This window comes from Corvus kubaryi, unplaced genomic scaffold (genome assembly GCF_017639235.1).
Source record: "Corvus kubaryi isolate FWS band 111438036 unplaced genomic scaffold, C.kubaryi_AGA036_p1.0 65459, whole genome shotgun sequence".
Taxonomy (NCBI): domain Eukaryota; kingdom Metazoa; phylum Chordata; class Aves; order Passeriformes; family Corvidae; genus Corvus; species Corvus kubaryi.
This window is the reverse complement of record NW_024582017.1, coordinates 108,008-135,763: the sequence shown is the minus strand read 5'-3', so window position 1 is coordinate 135,763 and position 27,756 is coordinate 108,008. Positions and strand designations below refer to the sequence as shown.

The 27,756-nt window shown below is 38.5% G+C and overlaps 1 protein-coding gene across 1 annotated transcript in view; it reads right to left on the bottom strand.

Annotated features, from left to right (window-relative positions):
* Positions 1–418: 418 nt before the first annotated feature.
* The window catches only part of LOC121673491 (TBC1 domain family member 5-like), a 116,022-nt gene continuing 88,684 nt past the window's right edge, over positions 419–27,756 (bottom strand). Inside the window, exons 13-16 of the mRNA XM_042046826.1 lie at positions 18,800–18,885; positions 11,469–11,740; positions 6,700–6,765; positions 419–841 (exon numbers count right to left, since the gene is read on the bottom strand). Of these exons, the coding sequence (XP_041902760.1) occupies positions 645–841; positions 6,700–6,765; positions 11,469–11,740; positions 18,800–18,885 (621 nt within the window). The 3' untranslated portion in view covers positions 419–644. The remainder of the gene's footprint in view (positions 842–6,699; positions 6,766–11,468; positions 11,741–18,799; positions 18,886–27,756) is intronic.

Here is a 27,756-nt window from a genome sequence, read left to right as displayed (position 1 = left end):
CATCTGCTATGTAACTGTTCTCTAGTCAGCAGAGAGACAAAGCGAAATGTGTTTAGAGACTAAACAAGGATCCTCATGTTCCATGGAATACCTAGTTTATCACAGCAGTGTTCCTAAAATATCTTGTATGGGATGAGAATTTCTTTGGAACATACCCATGAGAAGAGCTGATTTTCTTGGATGAGAACAACCTGTTTAAATACTAGCTTCTTGTGACCAAATGGAAGGTCAGAGCTGCGCAAGAAATAGAACTGTGACTGTAGACTACAGATGCTACAGGCACTGGGAAACCTCTGATGTATTAAGGAATTTCAGGGACAACAGATGGACATGTTTGGATCTGCTGAGCATTCAAGCTTCCCACTGAACTGCTTATTAACTTCAGGCCTACAACAAAAGTCTAACAAAGCAAGAAATCTTACAGGACTTCTCTCGTCTTTCCCAGAGGCAACAGGCACTTTCGCAGTTTCATTTCAGGTAGGATAATGGGATGGAAGCCATAATGGTGACATCACTCAGCACAAACAGTTGAAATAGCTTATTTATGCTGTGGCCATTAATGTGTGCTAAAGGAAACATTTCCAAGTGAAAGTGCTCTATGTATAGAAGAAATGAGTGTCTCTACCAAGTAATGCAGTGTGACATTAAAATAGATTAAAAAACTTAAAAGAACCCACCGACTCTTTTCTGCTCATAGTTTTGCTTTGGGAACGTGAGCGGGAGATGGTGCTGAAAAAGGAATCCTTTTTTGATGCAGACAAAGGTGGAGATCCTGTAAATTCACGTCCTCCAGACAAGCTCTCTATGCTTGGAGATGAACTGATGATTTTTGAACTTTGGCCTGTAAAGCAAGTATAAAAACCCAAAAGAGTTAATCAATGGGCATTTTCTTTTCCCCACAAATACTTCCTTGTCTTAACTGACATTGACTAGGAGTCACAGACAGCTCAACACAGAATGAAATGTTGAAGTGTGTCAGCATGCACTGAGAGATTGAAGGACTGTTCTCACATGGAACTTAATTTCTGTATGAGAGAAGAACACAAAATCTTTGTGTATATATAAATATATACACAAACATACACTAGTACATACCTATATCTATATATATGCTAAATTATGTGTATATATATACACACACAAATACATACATATATATATAAATACCACCTCACTATATGCACCCTAGTATATCCACAGACTGAGGACCTTCATGCCCTGTGTGGCAAAATGAGAGAAGTACCATCTCATAACAAAAAAAAAATCTGATGTCATCAACACTACAATGGAAATAGTCTTTTCCAGCTATAAAACATGGCAAAGAATGCTCAGAACAAGAACTTCAGATTCCAAAAGTGGGTTGGACACTGAAGATCTAGATCACAATATTTAGACTTTAAACAGGAAAAAAAGTAAGTTAAGTTTGGAAATAAATTTAAGTTCTCATGCTTCAAATTTTAAGACCATCTCCGCCTAACAGACACTTCGATGAAGTCTACCAGTAACTTACTCTCATTTCATGGAGCTTTTGAAGAGAATCTAGCATTGTCCACTATCATAGTGAAGACATCTGGGGAAAAGCCTGGGCTAGTTCACCATGGCAGTCAGGCAGCCTCTGATAAGGACCATTTCTTCTAGTTCAGGCTTACAAAGTGTTTTCAAATATTTAAATTAAAGTTTTGTTTTCATTAGGAAATATCCCCCAGTATGTCAGTTTTCATCAACTTTCATTAAGAAAATGTAGCCTTAGGAGAGATGCTAGTTTAAAAAATCTTTTTATCATGTGTATGATGAAGTCAAGATAGAATGACTCCATGAAACTGTAGAGTTTTCCATCCTGGAAAAAAGTTAAATAGCACATAAAGCTAATGCTCAAGAACTCTTCCTGTCTATTGTTTGATGGCTATTCTGATGAGAGAGTTTATGTTCTCCTTTTTCCTTTCCTTTGTTTTTGGCGTGCTTTCATGCTACCATCTATAGCATCAAGTATGATCCTCTGCAACTAAATCATTCACATTTTCTTAAGGGAATAATTACAGATTTATTTGAAATACACTTTTTGCAAGGAGACTGCTAACTGCAAAGACATCGAACTAGCAAAGAACAAAACGTGACATTGAATAAACAGACCTTAAACGACAAAACTCATGAAAGGATCTGGGTTTAATATTCTAAACATTTTCTAGAAGAAAACTCATATAAACTGCTTCCTATCTTGTCATTCATTCTCTGTCGCTTTATTCTGCCTACCTCTCCCATGACCCTCCTACATTTTATGTCCTGCTTCTCATGCTTCTGTGGACCTTCCTGTCTGCCTCCACCTCTTCTTCAGATCCCTCCACACTGTCTCTTCTGCAACTTCTTATTCTAACTTTTTACTTTATATAGTCTTTACTTCCCACCAACTGCATCCAACTGGATTTTTCTTTTTCTTCACAGTCCTCCTCCAGGCACTTACTACCTACCACTTAGTCTGAGGAGTTTCCTTAAGAGTTTCCTTAAGATAGAGGCTGTTGTAGATCTCACTTAACTTTTGCTTTCACATTTTATAGAAAAATGGGATATGCATTAATCAGGTATACTGTAAATAATCCTGGAGATGAAAAAAGAGAAAACACTGCATGGCAAACAGCAAAAATAATTCACTCACATGGAAATTTTTAGAAGATTTCTAATTTTAGGATAAAATCATGTCACTTGGCAACACCATTATCCTTACAGTTGCCTTTATGTAAGAAAAAGACTTTTTATGCATTTCGTAGTGGCAATTTACAATGGAAGTGTGGTTTTGCAGTAGGTAAACTTAAAAATAGTCTTGGAACAGATGGAATCACATGTTTTAGCAAATAAAGCATTTATAAAAGCAATTCACACAGCTAAGCAAGAGCAGCCAATATAAATGCTAAATGTAAAAAAAATCTATTTGGTGGACAGAGTAAAGTGTAACAGGAAAGTATTTATTAAGTGTACATCAGATTAAATAGCCTCTCTTTACCATCCTAGTAATAAGAAGATATATTCCCGATAGGGTCAAGATTGAAAAAAAACCAACAAAAAAAGTTAAACAATGAGCAAAGTGTATTTTTCACGTACTCTTCACTGCATGGCCTGCACTTAACACACTTCACCTGCAAATAAGCAGATTATGTGAAAAAAATTCACAGAAAATATTGAGAGAAGAACACTTTATATATAACTGAGGAACCCACACACATGAAAAATACACATTGCTAAAAAAATGGAAAAAAATGATGTGTGAAGATTTTTTTTGCATACTCTTTCAGCTCTATCTATAAAAATATAGTAAAAAATTGAAAAGACAGAGAAATGTCCTCATGGCCACTGCAAATAGCTACACTTCAAAAGATGGATCACAGTTCAGAGGAACAGAATATGCAACTACTTTCATAGCCAAACAAGATTTTGTAGATAGAACAACACAACTGTCCTAAAAGGGAATTTGCCCAAATAACACCAAGAGCTTTAAACAATCTGGTTCTTATGGCCTATAAAATATATAATAAAAATAAAAAGTAAGAGCCATACAAGATCTAGTTTAACTACGACAGAGATACAGTAAACCAGAAGTGATAAAAATACTATATCTGTATGTTTTATACCCAAGTAAGAAGAACGGCTAGGATGCATCCGGTCCTTCTGCAAGAATAAGCAAATCTGGGAAAACTATCATTAGGAAACACTATCTTTTTATTCTGAATCTAATCCTGTGAACAGTGCTGTGACATGGATTATTTGGGGATATGATTGAGAAGACAGAAAGAACAGCACTTATGAATAATTACAGTATGTTGCAAGTCATAAAGCAGAATTCTTGGATTGTGATAGGCTTTTCTATTTTCCAGAGGCGTCATTGTTTTTACAACTCCAAATAAGAAAGCCAAAAGACATGTCACACCAAACGTATGTGTTTTCCTTAATGTGGGGGAGAAAAAGAAAAAAAGGCATGTATGATTTTCCCAAAACAGAAATTTAATGAATCACAGAATATTCTGACTTGGAAGGGACCCACAAGGATCATCGAGTCCAACTCTTAAACGAAGCGTCTTCAACAACATTTAACGGAGTCACCATGTTTCTTCTGAAGTCCTTCAGATGTATTATTTATGCACCAAGGCCTTAACAACCCTCACATGACTTTGGAAACAACACTGTAGCACCAACGCGCAGATTTTGGGATCTTAGGACAATGACACAAATGCCATTTGTACCTTCTCCGTTGTGTGTCTTACTGATTCTACATATTTCTTAATGTGCAGTGTGGTACATTCTGCTCACTCAATAGCTTCACAAGAAGGTAATGGGATACGAGTTTCTAATTTTGGGTTATTCCTCAGGAAAAAAAAAAAAGAAGAAAAAGAAAAATGAAGTCTTACCCCTCATGTAGAATCAAAATTCATGAAATTTGCAATAAAGTACAGTTAATAACCAGACAACTCCATGTCTTTCTTCTTTAGCAGCTTAATCACCAACCTGAGAACACCACTGAATCAAAACTCTCATTTTCATCTACTCATTCTGTCAATATCAGATAAATACAATATGGCTCCTTAAAAAAAAATGGAGAAATTTAATCTTTGACCATCTAAGCATATACCAGAAGGTCCTAAAATCTATATAAAACAGGCTGAATAAACCCCATAAACATGGAAATCAAATACATGCCTATGAAGCACACAGAACAAATACGTAAGGATCCCTGACGCAGCAGTCAGAACACATTACTGTGTAGGATGTCTCAAAAATATATTTATGCACATTAAAATGCATAAATAGTTCACAGTAATGATGCACAGGATTTCACACTCTAAAAATACATCCATTTCTGAGGCAAAAAGGAGCAACGTTATCTCCATGTGCTGGCTTCTAAGTGGCTCACAACTTGAGTGTTGCTAATGACACTGGGACTGACCCCAGGGTTACAAATACTCTGCCTGAAAGTCATTTGGAAAACACACAGATGTGGCAATGGAAAAAGGGACCAACCTGTTGGTATTGTGGAGACCTACGACGTCTTGAAAAGAATGATAATTTAAATTTAATGTGATCAATAATAAGGCCATATAATAAAGTAAAAGGTGATGCTGAGGAAGAGAAGACTTACAATAAAAGGAAAGTGAGCTTCAGATCTTACTAAGTTTGAGTTAAATTATGGGGGATATAATCAGGAACTTCGGAGGTCCCTGCTAAAATATATGAAAAATCAGAGGAAGATGCAAAAAAGACACACAAAACTGATGGCTCATTCTGTTTGGTCCCTACAGAGGAAAAGAATAGCTTTCATAATTATAAGGAGAGCAAGGACAAAGATACCAAGAAGAACAGAAGTATGGCACCATATATAATTCAAAACCATTCAGATCTGCTCATCTGTCTGTATTGGCCATAGTCAGGATGTAGGGTATTAAAATTTGCAAAAAGAATGAGATGAGTTTTATGAAACTTTTCAGATAAATTAGTTTCCCTTTTTCTCCTACAGTGAAATTGGAACAAAGGCTTCCAGCACTTTTAAAATTCATTCAAGCCACCTCATCACACAAATCCATATGCTTTTTATTTCATCCAAGGCAGGTAAGTCAAGTGCACTACAGTAGACATTTGGTCCAAAATACCTGCCCCAAATATAACAAGAGGGAAGTAATGCAGCTAAAAGGGACAGTGATGGTGGAATTGCCCCCCCATGACAGAGTGTGAAATGGGCTACAAAGTGCAAGCACATAGAGATTTGTAACGCAGATGGACGCTGACGCACAGCGGATGCCAGTGAGGGGACACAGACACAGAGACACACACATGCACAGACACACACACAGAGACACACACAGATACAGACACACACACCACACAGACACACACACGGGCAGACACACATACACACACACAGACACACACGGACACACAGACACACACACAGACACAGACAGACACAGAGACACACACACACAGATACAGACACACACACACAGATACAGACACACACACCACACAGACACACACACGGACACGGGCAGACACACATACACAGACATACACGGACACACACAGACACACAGACACAGATGGACACAGAGACACACACAGAGACACAGACACACACAGAGACACACACATAGACACACAGACAGACACAGACGGACACACAGAGACACACACACAGACACAGACAAACACACAGACACAGACGCAGACACAGACACACACACAGACAGACACAGAGACAAACACAGAGACACATTCAGAGACAGACACACACAGACAGACACACAGACACGGACACACAGACAGATACAGACACACAGGGACACACACAGAGACACAGACACAGAGACGCAGACGCAGACACACACACACAGACAGACACAGACACATTCAGAGACAAACACAGAGACACATTCAGAGACAGACACACAGACAGACAGACAAGGACACACAGACAGATACAGACAGACACAGACACACACACAGACACACACGCACAGAGACAGACAGACAGAGACACACACACAGACACACACACACACACAGACACAGACACAGACACACACACAGACAGACACAGACACACACACACACGCACAGAGCGGTCGGGAGGGACGCGGCGCAGCCGAGCTCTCTCCCGGCACAACAGCGGCGCTCGGTGGAGGGACAGTGGCAGTGACGGCGGGCGCCGCCCGGGCCTACCTGTGGTGGCCGGGGGTTGCTGCTGGGCCTGGGCCGGCCCCGGCGGCGCCGCCTCGCCCGCCTCGCCTGGCAAACAAACAACAGCGTTAGCGCGGCCCCGCCGCTGCAGCTCGCCGGAGGGAAGAGCCGCAGCTTTGGGGGTTCAGCCGGAGCACCCTGCTTTGAACAGAAAGGACATTGTGAGAGAGCCCTGTAGGGACAGGCAAAAGGAAACGGGAAGGTTGGATAACCAGCAGTCATAGGCTGCAGAACCCCAGGGCTTTTAAGCGATGATTTAGATAAAAATCTAAACTTAATGAAAGAGTCAAAACCGTTTTGTCGCTGGCACTTTACACAGACAGTGTCATTCTGCGATTTGGGAGCATCACGGAATGGCTGAGGTTGGAAGAGACCACTGGAGGTCACCTGGCCCAAGCCCCCTGCTCAAGCAGGGTCCCCTAGAGCACATTACCCAGGACTGTGTCCTGGTGGCTTTTGAGTATCTCCAGGAAAGGGTACTCCACAACTTCTCTGGGCAATCTGTTCCAATGCACGGTCACTTGCACAGTAAAGAAGTTCTCCCTCACGTTCAGGTGGAATTTCCTGTGCATCAGTTTCTGCCCATTGCCTCTTGTCCTACTGCTTGGCACCACCAAGAAGAGCCTGGCTCCATCCTCCTCACACCTCCATTTAGATACTATCCCCTCTCTATCTTCTCTTCTCCAGGCTAAACAGTTCCAGCTCCCTCAGCTTTCCCGTAAGTGAGGTGCTTCAGCCCCCTAATCTTCTTTGGAGCCCTCCACTGGACTCACTCCATGTCTCTCTTGGAGAGACACTCCATGAGATGCTCAGAACCTGTATCCTTACTGTCAAAAAATTTCATAATTACCTAATAATATGTATATTTATATGTTTTTAGAAAAGGAAAATAACCCCATTTGTCAATCTGTGTTTTATTCCTTTTTGTACTCAGTTCTGCTATTAATAAGGACAATTTCTTTATCCATATGAAAAGCATACTCATTTTCTAGAGACACTTCATAAATAATTCTAAATAGGGGGATCATGTCTTTAGGGCATACACAGTGACTGCGGAAATTCTGCTTGTGTTACAATAAATGCCACAGTAGTATCAACTCATAAAAACAAACAGTAGCCTGGAAACTGTTTAAATAGCTAATCACAGTTTTGGCAGAATTTTGTCTTCGAACTGGTCCTCTAATATGTCCTAGTGGTTAAGCTGCACTCAAATCAAAAGCCTTTTGGGTTTCACTGTGAAATGACCTAGAAGGAAAACTGTATCTGGCGCTATCAAGGAGGAAGAAAAAGAGAAATGCTTTTCTTTCTTGGCAATGCACTGCCATTTGGTAATCAAAGAATATCCAGTTTCTGAATGATGAAGGATCCACTGGAACACAAAGGGCAATGATTCTGCTTTTTTCCCATGGTTTTTCCATTATCAGTATTTTTATCTTTCAAAATAACCACCTCAACTGAAAATCCAATGAACTTAATATTTGAATTCAACTTTTGTGTCAACAAATTACTTCACTGTGCAGGATCAAGAGAATATTTCAATCCCTCTTCTGTTAGCAGGCTATCTTGCATTAAGTAATCAGTAATGATACCCGATCTTGTTCTGTGCTGAGGACAGCCTGAATGGGATTAATATATTATTAGGAGGAACTGAATTTCCAATTAGGTGTCTGGATACTTTGTTCAACTGTGATTTGTAATGCTGAAGACTCATCTGGAATTACAGGCTTGCAATTATGGTTGGGTTTTTCCATTTACATTATCTAAATTATATGCATTTTTTTCTTACAGAAATTCAGCAAGTACCAAAACTTTGGACTAAGAAATAATTACAACTGATCATGTAACCCAATCATCCCTCATCTAGAGTATGGCAACATGAATGATAGCTGGTTTGTGAGTGGTAACTCTGTTGAAATAGAGCTGTTAAAGCTGGGATAGGATTATTTTGACAGTCCTGCAAGGTGTTTTGTTTACCAAGGACTTCTTCACAAAGTAGATCAACCAATTAATTTAATCTCTTCAAACTTACAAATCTCTACAATATTAATTTAAATTATCAGCACTACTTGAGCATTCAAAACCTGAAAGGACCAATACAAGAAAAATGGATGACTTATTTTACGGCTTGATGCCTGTAAGATTTACAGCACTTTGGCCTGGTGCACTGTCCAACTGAACATCTGTCAATATTAGATCAACTGGAAGTGCAAATGTCTATCAATTTAAATCCTAAATCCATGCCTCTGCCCACCTCAGCTAAATAACCAAGCTCCAGGAGGCTGAGAGCTGAAAACACAGCGAAGAACAAGAACAGGAGACAATTAGTGACAGCTAGTTAGCAACTTGGGAGCGTTGGATTTCCAAACCATGCTAAATAGCTTTTAGATACTCAGAACCTACAGCAGAATCCAGAGCTAGAAAAAAACCAGTGTAGAAGCTAAAAAGTTCAGCACAAACATGGGTGGAACAAGTACACTTCTGAGAGTAAATCCTAAATCTCAATGCCTGGGATAGAAGTGCTGGCAGCTTCTCATAGCTGTGGAGAGTGCCCTCATTCACTGGAGTTGCTGTACCGCTCTTTCTTGAGGTGGTGTTATTGTCCTCCACGGAACTGAAAAGACTTAATCTTGCTTTTAAGGTGTGATGGAGATTGTGTAGAGTTGTTTACAGATGTTCCTGCATCAAACTTCAAAAGGCTTTTTAGCCTGTCTCCACCACAGTGTCATTGCAAATAGGGATTTTTTTTGCTAAATATTTAAACTTACTTCAGAGAGAATTCACTGGGGAGCCTCTAAAACACTTCATATTTCCTTTTGTTATTTTTTGTGTGTCTTTAAAAATATAGATTATGGCACTTGCAAACATAGCTGCCATAATTTAAAATTTCTATACAATTATAGGCAAAATACTTATAACTGTACAGGTCTGGAACAACAAGCATGGCACAAAAATGTAAAAAAAACCTCTGTCATCTGAACCTATTAAAAAAATAGTATATTTACATTTTGTTGCCCTTAAATTACTTCTGCAAAGGCTGTACCAAATATGGATAGACAGAATACACTAAGAAGAAGCTGCAGTATGTTTTTTCCTCTTACCATGAAAATGCTTTATGCCCTACATCATAAATTCTTCGTAACTTTACCAAATCTCCATATCCCTGTTGATAGAGAAATATGTGCACAGCTTGTACATGACAATGACCAAGCATAACTACAATTTTTTATTCTGATTCTTGTATGGAAAGTATCAGGTGCATTTCCTGATGATACAACATGTTAATTGGCACATATAACAAGCCATCCTTTAGCAGCCACATCAAGATAAAGCAACAATCAGCTCCATCTATATAGAAGTTGCTTCAAATTAAATGCTTTTATTATATTAAGCAGGGAAAGAAACAGCCACCCAAGGACCACTTTTAAACTCAGGAGGGAAAAAGAGAATAATGTGATAAGGGAACTATGGAAAACTTTTAAAAAAGCAAAGAGAAAGTCTCTCCGAAACGGTGTAAATAATTTTATTCTACACCTAATTTTACTTCCATTGTTGTGACAGGATTTGCATCAAAGTTTCACTGCACTTCAGTTTCACTGTAAAACCCTTGCTGGAGCAATTTCTGAGATTCTTCGGTGATTCTGAGAGAAGCTGCATATATGGATTTTGCCAAGCAGCTGCAGTGGCCCTTGCAGAAATGCCTGTATGTGTCTGCTCCAAAAGAACAGCTGCACCTTTCAGTTCTGCTCCCTCAGTGTCTGCTGGAGATGCCATGCATCATGGAAGGACCTTTGGACCATATGGGTGCCACAGGAAAGAGAAGGAACACCAACTTCAGCTATGAAGTGTTATTTCCCTTCTCTCACACTTTCAAATCTGGTGAAAAAAAAAGATGCAATCCTATGCAATGGTTCAGGGCAACCAGCACCAGCCCTCAAGCTCATAATCATGACACTGGGTGAGTTGCCAAATGCAGCAGATACTGTTTTGCTCTACATACTCCTTGAAAAGCACATACTGCCATGGGCTGGCTGAAGATGAAAAGCAGTAACCTACCTTGAGCGTGGCAGAGTATAGCAAACAACTACCAAAGCTGAGCTTGTGAGTTTGTTGTTTGAGTAAGCTGTCCTCAAGAAATATAAGAAGAAAGGCTTAAGAAAAAGATGCAGCGTTTACTAAATAAAATGCAGAGGGCCATCACAAATTACTAAAAGATAAATTCATGCTATGGCTCAAATAATTTCTTAAATAAGCTCCGCACATTCTAAAGGGAATAAGAATTTGTTTATGAACAATTACTCTCTAACTTCCTTCACTTATTATTATGTATTTACCTAATACTGTTATGCATGGGATTTTTTGCCAATAACCTGAAAAAACATATATGAAATTAGTTTCCCAGTTAAAAATAAGTTGCATTTAAAAACCTGAAAAATTACTTGGCTCATGTTTATGGTAATGATGTAGTTTGTTGGTCTGTCTGATGCAGTTTCTGGTTAATATATTTTTAAAGGTTCAAAACTTCTTACAGTATTTGTATATTCTTGAGATAACATCTAATTCTGTATTGCACTGCAAATGTGCTGTTGTACTTGGCATAGGCATCCTGCCTAACAAAATACTTTTTTTTGCTGTTTCCTCCAAATATGTACACGCTGATATAAAAATCAATAGAAGAAAGAACTTTCTTCAGCCCTGAAGATGTACGACAAAGCTTCCCTCAGTCACGGCACTGCCACACCTCTCCCCTTTACCTTTGCCCAGCTGAACTGGCATGCTTTCAGACTTCATCATCCTCTGCTGCTGTGACTGGTGGTGGTGCTGCTGCTGCTGGTGGTGCTGCTGGGGCTGGGGGACTTCCACTGTGCTCCTGGTTGGCATTGAAGAGGGAGGGAAGCTGCTCCCGCCGGCAGGAGTGCCCACTGCCCCACCTGAAGCCATGGCTGGAGCAATGAGCTTTCGGCCAAAATTCAGTAAGCTGTTGGAGACTTTGTTAATGTTCAGAGGGGCGGCCTTAGCACTGGCACTGAGAAAAGAAGAGGAGAAATTATCACATCATTGCCAATGGTTTGGACAGGAACAGCCATACATGCATCATTCTTCAAAACTGGGAGATAAAAGTCCAAGATTTGAATGTTACAAAGAAGGTGTTTTACTACAGTTGCACTGGAATACACACAGAGACCAGAGACCACAGGGACTGGGTGTGGTATGCATGGTGTGGTATGCATTTTTTCCAACCAGTAGTGGACAAAATTTTTGGTCCTTCTCCTTGAAAAATGCAGACTAACCCCAAACAAAGTGAGTTTGTACCAATGTCCTTAAATTGCCTTCCTAAATTAAAAAAAAAAAAAAGAAAAAAAAAAGAAAAGTGACAAAAAGCAATCCAGGCTCTACAGAATCAAAAACTTTATAAAATTGATTTTTTGCACTTATTTGAAGACTGCTTTAATATTTATTTCTGCTAGATTAAATTCTCTCCAATGTTTAAAATGACTCAACCCCAAACATTTCTTTCAGCAAACAAAGCTAACATTAGACTGTACTTTTAGGTTAGCAGAGCTAGATATCTCTTGCTCTGAGTTCACCTTCTGCCCAGCCCAATCATTTCAAGCCAAGCACTTTTTAACAGGAATCCTGATTTCTAAAGAGATTTTGCTGAAGAACTGCTTCAGGGTTGTCGCGGGTTCGGTTTGTAACCGGGCGGAAACACCAATTTAGTGTAGTGGTTTGGTCCAAAATACTCATTACTGTTTATCTGCTGTGAGATAAGAATTAGGAGAAATGCAAAACAGGCACCAAACTTGAAAGAATATGAAGAAGTTTATTAACAGACCTAAAAGAAGAAAAAAAATTATACCACCTTCAGAACTCTCCTCCTCCCCCCACCTTCCTCCCTTCTCCCACTGACAATGTGAAAAGACAACCCTTAAGATGTTCAGTCTGTTTACCACTGCCATAATAACCTTGTTCAGTCCATTTAGAAAGAGAAGTCTCTTCTTGCTCATGCTATGAAAACATTATCACAACGAGACAGCCACCCACTTCCAAATATTGTTCAGTCCATTTAGGAAGAGGAGTCTCTCTGCCTGCGTGTGAGTCCTTTCCCCCGACTTGCAGCTTTTCCCGCAACTGCTTTCGAGGGTCCACTCTTGAAGTTTTTTGGGTACAATTTTAAGGTTGAGCCGTTCAGAAACAAAAACAGAGGCCCTTCTCCTTCCCTGGGAGCAAAGGGTCTTCATCATCTTCATCGTTAGGACTATCTCTGGGAGCATCTCTAGGAACTGAGGTTTTCTCCTTTCCCATTTGGAGCAAAAGTCCTCATCTGGTTCATCTCTACGGACTGAGGTTTTCTCCTTTCCCGTTTGGAGCAAAAGTCCTCATCTGGTTCATCTCTCCCTGTCCAAACTTCTCATGAAATTACAGCTGTGTCAGCATCTGCCTATCTCAGCGCAGGTGCTTTTGCTCACGAGTTGAACACTCCACCCCCCATATCTTCATGAAATTACAACAGGATACTCTGATATATCATAGCTTCACAACAGAATTTCAGCTTTAAGCATCTCCTCTCTCTCTTCCCTCAGGTTTTCAGCTCTTCATAGCAATAAAAGGGTTACTCTCACCTCGGCCTTGCAGCTTTGCAGCTGGAATGTTGAATTTTTCTTATCGCAGTGGAGAGGGGGGAGAGCCGAGCCGCTCCGGCTGCCCACGGCAAGGCAGTGGGGGGGGGTTCCATGGCTGGAACAGGTCCATGGCTTCATGATGGCCGTGGCCCGGCCCGGCCTGGCCCAAGCAGGGCCTGGCCGGGCCCGCTGGCCCCCACACGGGGCCCGCAGCCACCTGTGCCAGCGCCGGAAACGAGAGAGCCTGGAGGGGGAGTTTGCCTATTCTTAAATGTGGATCACAGAGGTGATCACAACTTTAAGTGGCTTAGAGAATTGTCCATATTCAAACTGGCCAGCTGATAGGTTCTATCAGTTCCCAGAGGAAACTGTAAGCACCCCTTAGCAAGGACGTCCCTTCCGGGACTATGCTTGCTAACCTATGACAAGGGTATAACACATACACTGAATCATTATCATTGTTGCTTTTTATTTTTAACTACAGGGCTATTTAATTCACTTCAGTTATATGCAACATTAAGAATGAGGAAATTGTCAAACCATTTAATTTGTCTAAAATAAAGAGACAAAGAACCTTCTAATTCCCAGTGGAAGTGTTCACACAACCCACAGATCAGCAAAGCCATTCCTATCTGTTCATGCAATAATTTCCTGCTGTATATAATTAATGCTTGAAATACCCTTCACAGAAATATATCACAACCACAAAGACCTTTTCACTCCTGAGGTTTTATTTTACTAATCTGTATTTTTATGATATAAAGAGCTGTCCTTTAAAAACATGAAGAAATGTATTAAAACCAACACAATCCAGTGATTACTGGGGTGTAATAGCTTTACAATGTTTTGGGGAAGTTAAACTAAAAATAAACTACAAATGAATTAATACGGGTAACTTGTAACTTCTGCAGACACCTGGAAGACTAATTTTGATTTTGCTTTTCCTCTAATTTCTCTATTTGTCTCCAGAGATTTTTTTCAGAATACACAATACAAACATGCACACATTTATAGAGCACATCCAGAAAATAACAACAGCTGAGTTGTTCAGAATCAGGATACTCAGAATAGATGGAAAAGGAGAGCTATCAGAAAGAAGTATGAGAACCTGCACACTCACAAGATACAGCCCCAAGCTGTATGGGGGCACTTCTGCCATATACTGGTGATGAAGAAAGATGGCATCTAGAATTTTTTAGGAGGAACAGCAGTGCAGAGACTGGGACCAAATGTTGCTTCCCAGTTTATGGAAGCTGGGAAGGAATGATTGCTGAATAATAATTACAGGATGTTTCTGTCTCTCCCCATCGTATTGATAGCTGCTGGTGTTACAAAAAGTCTTTCCATAGTCACCTGAGAATGACTGACAAAGTCACTACGCGGAAAGCATCTGCAGAACTACAAAATACTCTTGCAGGAGGTCCAAATGGTTTCAAAAGCAAACTGAGAAGTTGTGAGACTGAAATGTTAATGGTTAATGACTCAAACAATTGCTGATGTGCAAAAGCTGCAGGTGCTTTGCTGAGGCCAGGTTTGCACCCCCCAGCTGAAGGGGAGGAGGAGAGTTTTGGATGTTTGGTGGCTTCTGGGTGAGAAGCAGAAGTCTGCTGACCCTGACCCTAAAAGAAATCCAGAGACTGTAGTGCGCTCGCTCCATGTGGTGCCTGCACTGACCGATCCAAGGATTGCTGGTGTATCACAGTGCTGGATCTTTGCTGCAGCACAAAATGGAATTTCTGGTTATAGCTGATTTGGCTCCACTAACAGCTAGAGCACCCAACACTGCAAACCTAACAGCCACAACATAAACACCCATGTGATCGAGCATTAATGGGTCGGTTTCAAAGTCCCCTTCTAATTCTCCTGCCTGGGCAGTGAAGGAGCCAACAGAGAGTCTGGCTTACAGTTTATTACAGGCAATTGAATGCCAATACTGCGCCTTTAACCACTGCTCAACTGGCACGTACTTGGAAGGGAGGGAAACACACCTTTTACAGCCTCCTGCAGGGCTATGAATATTCACCCGTGACTGCACAGGCTGTGCAATGAACAGTCTCATTCCCTCTGGGCAGGAAATTCATTGGAGGAAACCCCCCTGAAAAGGTGGGGGAAGCAACAACAGCAGTGAGAAAAGCACTTCATGAGACTGAAGTTGAGATTCCACCTGAGAAATATTAAGTCCAAGCTGTCAAACAACTTGAGCCACTAAAGGGTAACCCCTCCAGACCAAGCCCTCTGAGACTTGTATTGTCAGCTTTTGCCAGGAATGATGCCAGCACACTCCCACCGAAGATCAAAGGACATGAGTCCTCCCTAAGGGCGGCCCCCTCAGGAGACCAACACTTTGGTCCCCTCACACCCTCCGGAACCTAGACTTACCAGTTTAACCAGTTCTGAGTGAGTGATGGCTGGTGGATTTATATGAGAAGGCTCACAGGAAACAGCCAGGGAGATTTGATAATCACTTTTCCCTAGGGCCCTTTTTAATTTTTGGTTATTTTTGTGGTAAATACAGGAGAACAAATGTCAGCATTTCGAACTGAAGTTGCTGCTCTAGTGGATTATGCCAGACAAGAAAAGGAATTGGATAAGTTAATCAAGACTCAATGGATTGCTTCTTCTTTTTAATAATCTGCCTGTAGTAGGCTGGGTTTTCTCTTTTTATAGGAACCTGCTAACAGATGAGGTCATACCAGTAATAACTTGGCTGAGATTCAGAGTCCAAACTTTAGTATATTTAGCATATTTTTTTCCCTCAGTCTACTGAAAACAATCACTAAGGTTGTAGTTTGGTGTGGTATGTATCACTCACTCACCTGAAACATTACCTTCGAAGGAAGATAACGGCTTGCACATTGAGTCCATTTATGTTGTCTCTAAGTCTAGAACCTTGACAATCACAAAAAAACCCCCTTGACTTTGCACAAAAAATTGTACTAACCAAAAATAAATTATTTACTCGGACGGGCCACCTGAGCAACAAAGCCACTGGATACTTTGAGCTAAATGTATCATTGGAATCGTGATGGTCCACAGACGCAGGAAACAAAGCTTTCACAGAAGCTTGTGTATTTGTGTCCAGCAGCTTGTTTCTTTCTTGTTTATTTTTTTTTTTTAGCTATATTTTGCTTAATAGAAAGTGACAGTTGTCCTTCTACACTGATTTGCTGCTTTGACATATATGTACACCAGGACAAGTTAGTTTATTTGCATTTTTCAGATGGTTGGAAAGAGACTTTTTGAGAAAAACTTCATTTTACAGGAACAATAAACATAAACAATTTCTAAGCCTTCATGTCCGAAACATGATTTTTAGAAATGCTTCCAACAGTAACATGCAAGGATGTTTCAGAATTACATGACAATTAGAAAGGATAGTTATCACAGCTCCTAAAAACCTGTGGTGTGATTTGGCTGTGCTATGAACTGACACTGCTAATGATCAGCTCAGAACACATATAAATTAATGAAAAATAAATAATGATCGTATCTAAATACCTTTTCAAGAGGTGGTTTAAAAAAATGTATTATGAAGTAAAATCTGTGCAATTTCTCTGAATGACAGCTTCAGAAAATGAACAATAGTGAGGTGCTACATCTCTGGAGGAGTGACATTAAAACTGAGCTGAAGTTCAGGAAAATAAGAACAATGTGTCTATTTCTTACCATTTAAATGTCTGATATATTAATGCAAAGGATGATTACAGCCATTAAACATGGATCAATCTACATTTTAGCCATCTAAATGTACCAGACATGTACAACAATTACAAGAAAAATACTGATTGATTATGTTGTTGAGTTATCAGCAGATGCATTTAAAAATAAGGCATCAGTTTAAAAATATGAGTATCAAGGAGATGTGAATTCCATCTATGAAGCAAACAATTTTGTTTCATCACAATAAGCATCATTGACCTTGACTTTGAATGGTGTATTTTTAAACTAGCAGTAGGAAGATGATTCAATCTCTGCAGTTTTCTGCTAAGATGGAAATGTTTTGTTTTAAGCAGGCCTTATTCAAAGGCATTTCTCTTTTCAGTAAGTAATCATTACAAAGAGATGAGAGACAAATATATGAACATGGCCAATTAAAAAGTTTTACATGTGATAAAATAAGCAATATATATTAGAGAGTTGTCAAGATATTTTAAACATATCACTGAGCCTGTGGAATTAAAGGTGAAAACGATGTGGTAGTTGATTTAATCCATCTCTGCTCACTGCAGAAACATTTCCTAATGTTACATCTTGCAGTTCTCTCCCTAGTGCAATCTTAAACAGTTTTACCACATTTGACCTACTCTAAGTGTTTTTGTCTTGAGATGAATTTATCTCAGCTTTTCTTATATCTGAATTATTCTAAACAACTTTCCATCTCCTTTGGTGAGTATTCTGTGTATGTGTGTGCAATTAATTTATATTCCTACAGAGATCCAATGAATTTTTTTTTTCTTGGAATTTAGGTTTCCAGCAGGTGTCATTCTTGTTTGGGCTTTATGATTTACTTGTTTTTTCAAAATCCTTGAAATCTTTCTTTTTGAAACTTCAAACAACTTATTTCTCCAGTTAGGCAACATTTGAGATAATTTTTCAAAAGAGTAAGTAAAAACATTAAGAAAATGCAATAGAATGCAGTAATTTTGACACCTGTCCTCAACTTTAAAGCCTGATTTATAAAGAAAGAGATGCTTTTGCAGTCACTGTACTTAGCTTTAATTTCTGCCTCTTTGTCCATTTTTAAAAGCTTTTGAAACTACTCCATTTTAATTTTAGTTGGCTTTTAATGTAGCTGATTTCAACAGAATGTGACAGAGATGCAAAGGTCCAAAAGCCAGCAAGTTCTAATGAATCAGCAGGCAGAGGGTATGGCTGGGGCCATGTGCAACCCAAGAAACTGCCTGTAACTGTGTCAATTGAAGCATTATCTCTTGTGCTGGCTTGCCCTGCAGCCACCAGGAGCCACCAGGCATCAGCACTCACCTTGTGGCCACCCAGATAATACGGCCTTGATGAGGAATATTGGCATTATTGATACAAACCACTTCTAAAAGAAGGGAGGAAAAGTTTTGTAAAAATTACTTCAAACTGGATTTACATTAATTCAACTTAACTTAGACAGCTTCTGGTACACATACTCCAGGTGCATTATCAGAATTAGTTCAGCTACAGAACTCACATTGGAAATGTTTTACCCACTGCTTTTAGGACACATCATTGTGTAAAAGTGCCCTTAGCCTTCCTTAAAAAGATGCTGCAAGTGACTGCAACACTAAGTGTAAAAACTTCAATTTTTTCATGCAGTAATAGTCAAGGGACAGATTTGAAATAAATGTCATGAAATAAACACATATACTTCTAATACTGCTTATGTAATTCATGTTTAGAATAAACGTGACTTCTGAAACATTTTGTTTATATAAGGTCTTAGTTTGGTGAACACATATTTAGAAATAGCTTACCGGGTTTTGTTCATCAAGTCCGCTCCACGTGCTTTGTAATAATCTAAATTTTGTTGGAACTGGTGAGTCACTGGTCTTGGATTTCGCTAAAAAATAAAAAAATACCTCATTGTAATTTTCTGGGAGATTTTAAGCAGAGACATGAAATACGTTCAATAATGAGGATTAGAAACTTACAGAACAATTTATTTTCCTGGGATCTTGGTTTCTCAAGGCAGTAATGTCGTTTACGTTAAAGTGAAGACTTAAAATACTTAACATAATACCAAATTCTACCTGTAAGTCCATTCCATGCTCACAGAAATCAGTACTCTTCCACGCAGTGATGAGGCTGTTTGCTGTAGTGGTAATATTCCTAATTAAATCAATAATTCTTGGACAAGAACAGATACCAATCCGATTTCTTCCTGCAGGTCAGGCATAGAATTTTTCCACCCCCAAGCTAAAGTGCTATGCTTTTAAAGAAAATGGTAATAGTCTGGAGAAACGACAGCAAACATTTTGAACTTAATACATCACTAGCACTGTCTCTGTTAAGTGAAGAATTAATTTTAGTGAGACAACCTGAGCACTCCCACTAGATGGCATACGGAGCCTATTTTTGCTCTCCAAATTTCACCCTATTCAAAACTGAGGCCATGAATAAAGAACTGTTGTCCTATAATAAAGAGTATATAATTAATATTGAAACCAGAATCCACTTGCTATTCTCCACTTCTGACACAATGAAACTCTTTCACAGAATCATGCTGCCTTCAGTAGTTCTGAAATGATCCTTTTGGGATCTAAGAATACATTGAACATTAAGCATAGACTCTAGTATATGCATAAAGTATCTTGATTGAATGCATGCATCCTGACGGACACTATTTGGAGGGGCAAGTAAATATTTTTAAGTAAAAAAATTTTCATGCAGATGGAGACAAAATAACAGAGCGGTGCACAGGAGCTTTTTTTTTTTAAAAAAAAATACATATAAATGAGAAATGGCTTAAATAATTTCTAGTGTAAGAGAAAACAAAATTGTAAATTTCTGCATAATGATCAGATATATTGTATAAAAGATGTAAATACTTTCTAAGTATTAAGGTTTAATCATTTATTGGCTGTTGCCTTATATTCTGATCTGCCTTCTTAAGTCCTGCTAGTAGTCAGTACAGTTTTAGTGAACTATACATTGACCTTTGCAAAACAGTTGTTCACAGGTGAGAGTACATTATATTTTTGACACAGTCAGTCTTCAGCTGTTTCAGTTTCACATGTTGTGTATTTACTCTCCAGATTTCATTACAGACTGGAGTATCCACAGTCGTACCATCTCATTTTCCGCATGCAGATAGCCCTCCTTTCTTGAAAACCTTGTTTTTGGAGGAGGATACAGGACTTGAATTTTAAAGACCAAAACACTGCATGAGCACAAAAGGAGAAAAGAAAATTTATAGAATTGGTAGATACCAAAGGCCAGGATGATTTCTGGAAGCATATTTAAGGGTGGGAATTTCCAGATTGTTTCCTGCAGTTAGACTTAATCTTGTATGAAATGTCTCATTTTCTTTCTTTGGAAACACAATAAACATTTTAAATGTATATGCTGTTTGTAATGTTCATTAAAAAATGAAGCGACTAAAAGCTATTAGACAAGCATTAAAAAAATTCTCATCTATCCTACCACCCATACTGTAATGGTCGTTCTACATTTTTCATCTCCTGTTATAAAAACAATGTTTCAATAACTCTACCTATTCATAGAGCTTGAAAGTCAGTCCTCATCAACTGACAGCAATAACAATGAATCAGCTTTAGTTACTATTGCTCTAGTTTGGTAATTCAATACATTTCTATGATAATCAAATCCAAACTGACGTGATGAGGATAACTGATGGTGCTGCGACTTCTACACGAGTAATCAAACAGTGTAACTTTTCTCCTATGAATTAAGAACTTCTTTCTTTACACGTCTTGAAGGGTAAGGTTGAAGGGTAAGAGATGGCTAAAATAATGGGCACTTCTAACCCAAAAGACAACTTTTCGCAAAATACACGTTACCATGTATTTGCTAGCCAGCTTTGCAATTTGCTTCCAATAACTCAGTATATATTGAAAGTTAGCAAAAACATTGAAGTTTCTTTTCCAACACCCAATAAATAAAAAAGATTATTACACATTGCTTCTGAATTAAATAAAAACTCAAAACCAAAACAAGAGGAAAAGATCATGTGGAACAGTATCTTGAAACATATTTATGCAGAAATGACAAGCAATTGAAGACACGAAAGGCTGATCTGCTATCTAAGCACTTAAAGCCATTAATAGGAATAACATCTAACTCGAACATATGAATGAGGCTCAAGCATTACTTTCACAGGGGCCTATTTAAATTCCTATGAGGTTTAAAGGTATCAAAGGAAGAAGCAGTTTAAAGTACTATTACATGCAGTGAAAAAAGAGCTCTCTGAAAAAACATTAGAAATGCAATATAATAAATGCCAAGGGTTACTACTGCAACTTCTTTTGTAGCATCACTGAGAGATCCCCTCAAAAAATTTCAATATTTAAAAAAACCTAACCTCGCATATATGTTAGCAGACAAGTATCTGTGAAGTAGCAGAAAATGTAAATACTTCTGAGAACTGAAATTCAGACAGTAAAAATACATTATTTTGAAGATTATGATCTTTATGTTACTGTGGTTGTCCTTTAAATTTTGTATTCTTTTCAACCATTTCAGTAAGTTAAATGTAAAAAGCAGAACAGAAAACCTACATAATTACAATGTTTCTTCCTTAAGAATTTTAAACTAATTCCCCTCTCTAAGCATTCAATTTGAGCTGTCCCCTAAATTACAATCCATGTATTAGAACTAAAGGCTAAGCAATTTATTTACAAAAAACATACCTCTGTTGCTTAAAATATTCACAGCAACCAGGTTTTTCCTACACAGTGCCATTTAGAATGATCCAACTTGTATTTTTCATACTTACTTTATTTTACTTAAATAAATAAAGTTATTCCTTTTCTTTTTCAATTTATGTACATTATTTTGCTACGAACTTAGGTAAATTTTTTTCTCGTAAAAGTATAATGTTAAAATGACAGTGAAATCAATCCTTCAAATTTACAGTTTGCTGAATCCCTCCAAGAAATTGTGTGAGGGCATTATAGAGATTAACACGAATATGATTTTCCCCTTGTAAAGAAACAGAGCAGAAATCAGAGAGAAAAGCTGTCTATGTCAACACTAGACCCCCCTTTCCCACACCCATTTTGTGGGAGAGGTCTGCTGGATTTATAATTCTTCTAATCTTAATGTCTATCTAGAGCGAACATAGTTTCAAAGGGTAGAAAATGCCCAGTTTATGCTTTTAAAAGGACAGTGTATGAAATTCAGATATAGAAATACACAGAAATTGATGTGATATTGGACTTTGTCTCTTCAAAATGTATTAGCCACAGCCCAAAGGGAAAAAAAGCCTGAAAATGTTTCAGGTATCTCTGAGGCATTCCTGCCTCTGAGCCTTTCCTTGCCTAAAAGATCCTCCCGCCTGCCTGCCCCATCCCTGGCTCATTTGCCTGATGAAGTCCTCTCCCTGTCCTCCTGTCTATTCTCAGCCACCACCAGACTGACTCACTCCAATTCCCATGGCTGCCAGGAGGTTCTTGGGAACTTTCTATTTGCCTTTATCCTCTTCCAGGGATATGGGGCCAAGGTAAGTTACACCCACAGCTGCACTTTTGCGAGGTGGGGGATTGATGCTGTGGTCAGAATCACACTGAATGCAGCAGATTCCCTACCTGCACAAACTGCTGAAAAGCAACTCCCATCAGCTAAGGATCATGCTCCATTATGCTCAAATTCCCAGATAAACCCCTTTTCCTCCCTAGCCTCTGGAGACACATTGCATCACATTACCCCCGGAATAGACAGGATATAGCAAAGCACGTTTGTGCGTGACAGTCACAGGCTGTTCTACAATGAACCTGATTCACCTTCTAAATACACAGCATGTTTGAAAGTTTACATGCAGGTGGAAGTGGAGGAATCTCCAGAACACTCTTCTTTGTTGAGGTATATTATTTTCTCCCTTTTTAGTTTTATTAACAAGGGGAAAAATCAAATACAATTTTGCACAAAATCTGAAGGTTCAGAATAAAAGACAAGAATGAAAAAACATTTTCAATATATGTAACAGAAAATGAGACTTATTTTAGCAAACATGCTATTGCCTCAATGCCAAGGGAAAAGCACTTGTCATTAGAGAAATGAATCGCTCAGCTGTTTATAAGCAAAAAGCTCTGGGGGAATTTCTCACGGCCCAAACCACAAAGCATTGCAGGGTTACACAAACATATGTTGCAGGTGTTTTGGGGTAGGCAGGTGGGAAAACCTCAGCTACTAAAAAAATATTCCATTTAATAGATTGTATCCAAAACTAGATAACCTCAATGCAACAGAGAAAAACCAAACAAAACAGCAGCAGTGAATTCTAAATCCAGGCACAGTAGGCTTTCCAAAATAATCATCTCACTAGTGCCCAATGGAATTTTTTAAAACTAATTTTTTCCAATATATTAACCAAATGCTGCCAAACATTTATCTTTTTCCCCCCTAAACTACTAATATTTTAAGCCTAAACCAAAAACCAGACTGAAGCAAACATACGTAAAAAGAAAAGAAGGATCATGATGCAACATTGTCCAACTTATTTGAACAATTATTTTTAGGAAGCCAATTTTCTCCTTTTTCCCCTCTTCAGCTGACATGGTAATATTTGATTTCTTCATAGTTCTTGTACTGCCTAAGACATTTTTGTATTAAAATTCTATTTTTTCCCTTTCATTTGTTTCTAATGAAAGTTGGACAGTCACGTGACTCTAAATTCAAATAGGACTGAGAAATCAGGAAAGGTTTACCTTTTCCTGCTAGATCAACTTTGCTTCTTTCTTCAATAAAGATGACATGAACATAGAAAAAATTTGGACTGGGAATAAAGCTGATATATAGCAGCTGAGATGTGCATAAGTTTGTTCAGTTCAGAAGCAGCTTTTCTACTGGGCACTAATAATTAATATGAAGTATTTAATAATTATTCCCTAATAACTTGCAGAGAGAACTTCATCTTTCCTCTTTTTATTCTTTTGTCAGATATTTAAGCAGCTGTCTCCACCCCACATGAACTGACTTACACAGTATAATCAAAGGCTTAACATTACAGAAACATATCACAGTATTTTGTATACTAAACAACCAACCCACCCCAAACTCCAAAGCACCCAAAGCAAACACCATTCCTTAAACAAAAACCCTTTCTTTTCACCTGCTAATTCTCCTCTTCCCTTGTTATACCTTCTGTAGAACAAGCAACCTGCTGGAGCACAAAAGATATTTTATACGCCTATGAACCACTGAGTTATTAGAATGAAAAAAACCCAGCAAGACATTAGATGACATAAGGTACTATTGCCAGTTCAAAAGTGGTTCAAGGCCAAGAGCAAAATACCATCTAAAACATAGATTGATAGCATATCAATTCTGTGTATGAAAGCAGCACATGAAGTGTACACTGCACAGAACTAATAAAGAACTTCCTTTAATCACAGGAGTCAGGAGATCCATGCACTAATATTGGTGTTGGCAAAGGAATGCCATAATCCTTAAACTGGGAATAATGCTTCCTGTTTACATTTTTCAGAAGATGCTTAGGGTCTCAGTCATGGACCTTGTTATTTACAATGCAATAACAGCATGAAGAATTGTCATATTTAATTGTTTCTAAAGAAAAGTAAGAGTTTGTTTTTTTTTTCCTAAGCAAGAAAATTACTCAGAAAAAACTGAAAAGGAAAGAAAATTCAGTTAATGGGGTCAAGAATGGAAGACACCCCTGAACTCTGATTAGGCTTATAATAAATTATCTCCAGTTTTGTTACGTGACAACCCTCCATTCCCCTGGCAACTAGAAATTTCAGACACCAGGAAGATATTTTAAATACTGTGCGTTATGGTCTGTTTTTAACTTCATACACACATGCTTTCTCTCGCATGGGCATTCTATGACAAGAGATGAAGAACTGAAAAAAAATGACAAGTGAGATTTAAAAATGCTTCAGTGACTTGACTGAAAGAAATTTCTAGTTGTGTATTTTGGCTTCTTGTCCTAACTGCTTGGGAAGCCTTTTTTTATTTTCATTTATAGCATTACAGCATACTGCATTTTAACAGGTAGATCAAATCCTACCAAATCAGCTTTTATTGATATTCCAGACAAAAAGACTCCGACCTGCCAACGTTCAAGTTCATAACCTGTGTAAAATCCCCATCTTGCATCAACAGAATCACTTAAGTACCTTTTAAATCTGCCTCTTAATTTAGTTGCCTATTTTTCAGCTGAACCCTTGGTTTTAAGAAGTAAATTAACTAAATAGTAAGGTATAAATCTGACAGTGTTCAGCTCTACCCTGTGACAGATTTATGCTCTGGCATCTTGCAGCCTTGTGCAGTTAGGAACAGGAGTTTTACAACATTGTGGAGGAAAGCTCCAGGCTTTTGAAGGGAACACACAGCAAGCCTCGCTTTAAACCCTGGAATGCTCCAAATTATGAGATTTAAAATATGACATCTTTATGTACAGAAAAGCTACCACATTATGGTTTTATTGGCACTCGTTTTGGACAACCTGCATAACTCACTGATGGCTTTGTGAGTAATGCAGTTATCCGAAGCTTATACTTACACAACCCTTGTAAGCACCCTTACAGCATTATATCTTTTCCAGATACATGCTTGCACACAAATCTCACATATCAGGGAAAAACAAGAACATTTTAAGGTGCTATTTGGTTATTTCTGCTACGTGGCGAAGAAAGAGAATAATTCATGTTCTGTGTGTAGTGTGCTACGGAAAACCACTTGAAAAAGGTCCCCAGGGGAGTGAAAAAAGCTCCTTCACAGAGCCCCATGCACACACCACACCAAAAGGAATACGACATCCAAGTCTTTTCCTGTGAATCACAGAGAGAAGCTAAGGTCCTGGTGCTGCGGGACAAGGAACTCCTTTCATTTAGGATTCCAATAGTGAGGAATTATCCTGCAGAGCCATTTTGATCACTACTGCTCCTTAAAAAGACAAAGGACAAAGAAACAACATCTCCAAACCTAATTTTCCATAAAAATGGACAGCAAAGGATAAAACATACCATTCCCAGTTCTATCTTGACAGTATTTTGCTCTTTCAGAGAAGCACTTCCCAATACAAATTTACTCAATAGCCTTCATTACAACTGATACACTAGTATTTACTATAAAATATGTAGGCACACAAGCAGTATATATACATTTATATCAGAAGAGCCTGAACTCAAATTCCACCATAATAGATTGGATATGATATAGTAGCTAATCTTTCATATACTATTGAAAAGTTTAGAATCCATTTTTATAGAACTCACAGTTTGTGCTTTGCAGATTTTAGTAAATAAATTATGATATGGAGAACTTTTGATTAGGTAGAATCAAAGTGCTTTAAGTGTTTTAAGTGCTTCCTTTTGATAAACTACCTTGCAAACTAGAAATGATTAACTGAATTGTCAGGTTGCACATAAGAACCATAATCACCTCACTCTAACACTGTTAAATACATTTTACTAGTGTAATTTTATAAATAACATTATTACTTTTTTTAGGAGAGGGTCAGTAGCTTTAGATGACTTTTTAAACAGAAGTAAACCTATCAATTGAAAGAAACAGCCCCAAGAAATTCACAAGCAATAAGTTTTATTGGTAGCTAAAGTAATTAAGAGCTTAAAATGCTTAATCTTCTTGCTTTAGCAGCAAGTACAATCAGAATTGCTTTTACTTTGCTACTGAGGATGTCAACTTGCTCAAATAGAAGGAACAGTTTAAAAATTCCATCTTCCAAAGAGAACTTTCTTGCCCATTGTCTTGGAGACTTGCAAATGTTAGCCAGAAGTAGAAACACTAGTTCCTAACTCACCTTTAGCCATTTCCTCTGAAAGACTCTGCACCTCCCCATCCTCCCAGAAATCAGCAGGCACACCCCCACTCCTTCCTGCCCTTAAGGTGGCCAGTGGCTCTCCTTCCTGCTGGGCCACACAAGATGGGCAATGAGAACAACGAGGTTACTTGGCTGGGCTCTGCTCTCGCTGCCAGCAGGGGACTGCAGCCCCATTTTGCTCAGCCCCACACAGAACTGGGACACATCCTTTGCTTCTGCACCATCTTACCTGTGGCATGGCTTTAACTATGCAAGGTGTCACTGTTCTGGAAGCTTTGCTTTATTCCATATTATTTCGTACCATATTCCTATTAATTTAAATGTAATGGTTGTTTAACTTGTTTGGATACAGTATTTGTGAGGTGTTACCCACATTGCTGGCCTGTATGTGCAACACTAAGGAGAGAGCAACACTTGGGAACTGCATTGCCACTGGCAATCCAAGAGATCAGCTTTCTCCCTTGAGTGATGACTACTGTGTTGCATATGGTGCTGCAGAATGAGAAGGACTTTGAAAGGTTTCTCATTTGTAAAGTCTTGAATAGATGACTAATCAACCACTTTCCAAGTTTTTCTCCTGAAAATATTGCTTGTGACATCCAGGATATATTGAAGATGACTATTTTATGGTGGGTTGATTATGTGGTTAATCTACCAGTGAAGAGATTGCAATGAACTTTGAGAGAGATAAGAAAGCTGTTGTATCACAAGTATTGACCATGTAGCCTTTTTGCATTTTAAAATGTATAGGTGCACTGGGAAAGAAGGTGTTGAAACAAATGTACAAAAATGAAGCAGATTTTTAATTCATGGTACACTTACTATTTTTATGTGGTACTATGGCAACATGGTTATTCCAAGTAATTTATCATTAAACTCTTAGCCGCCTGTCATACCTTATTCTATTAATGAAACACAATAACTGAATTTTTAAATCAATAATTCTTA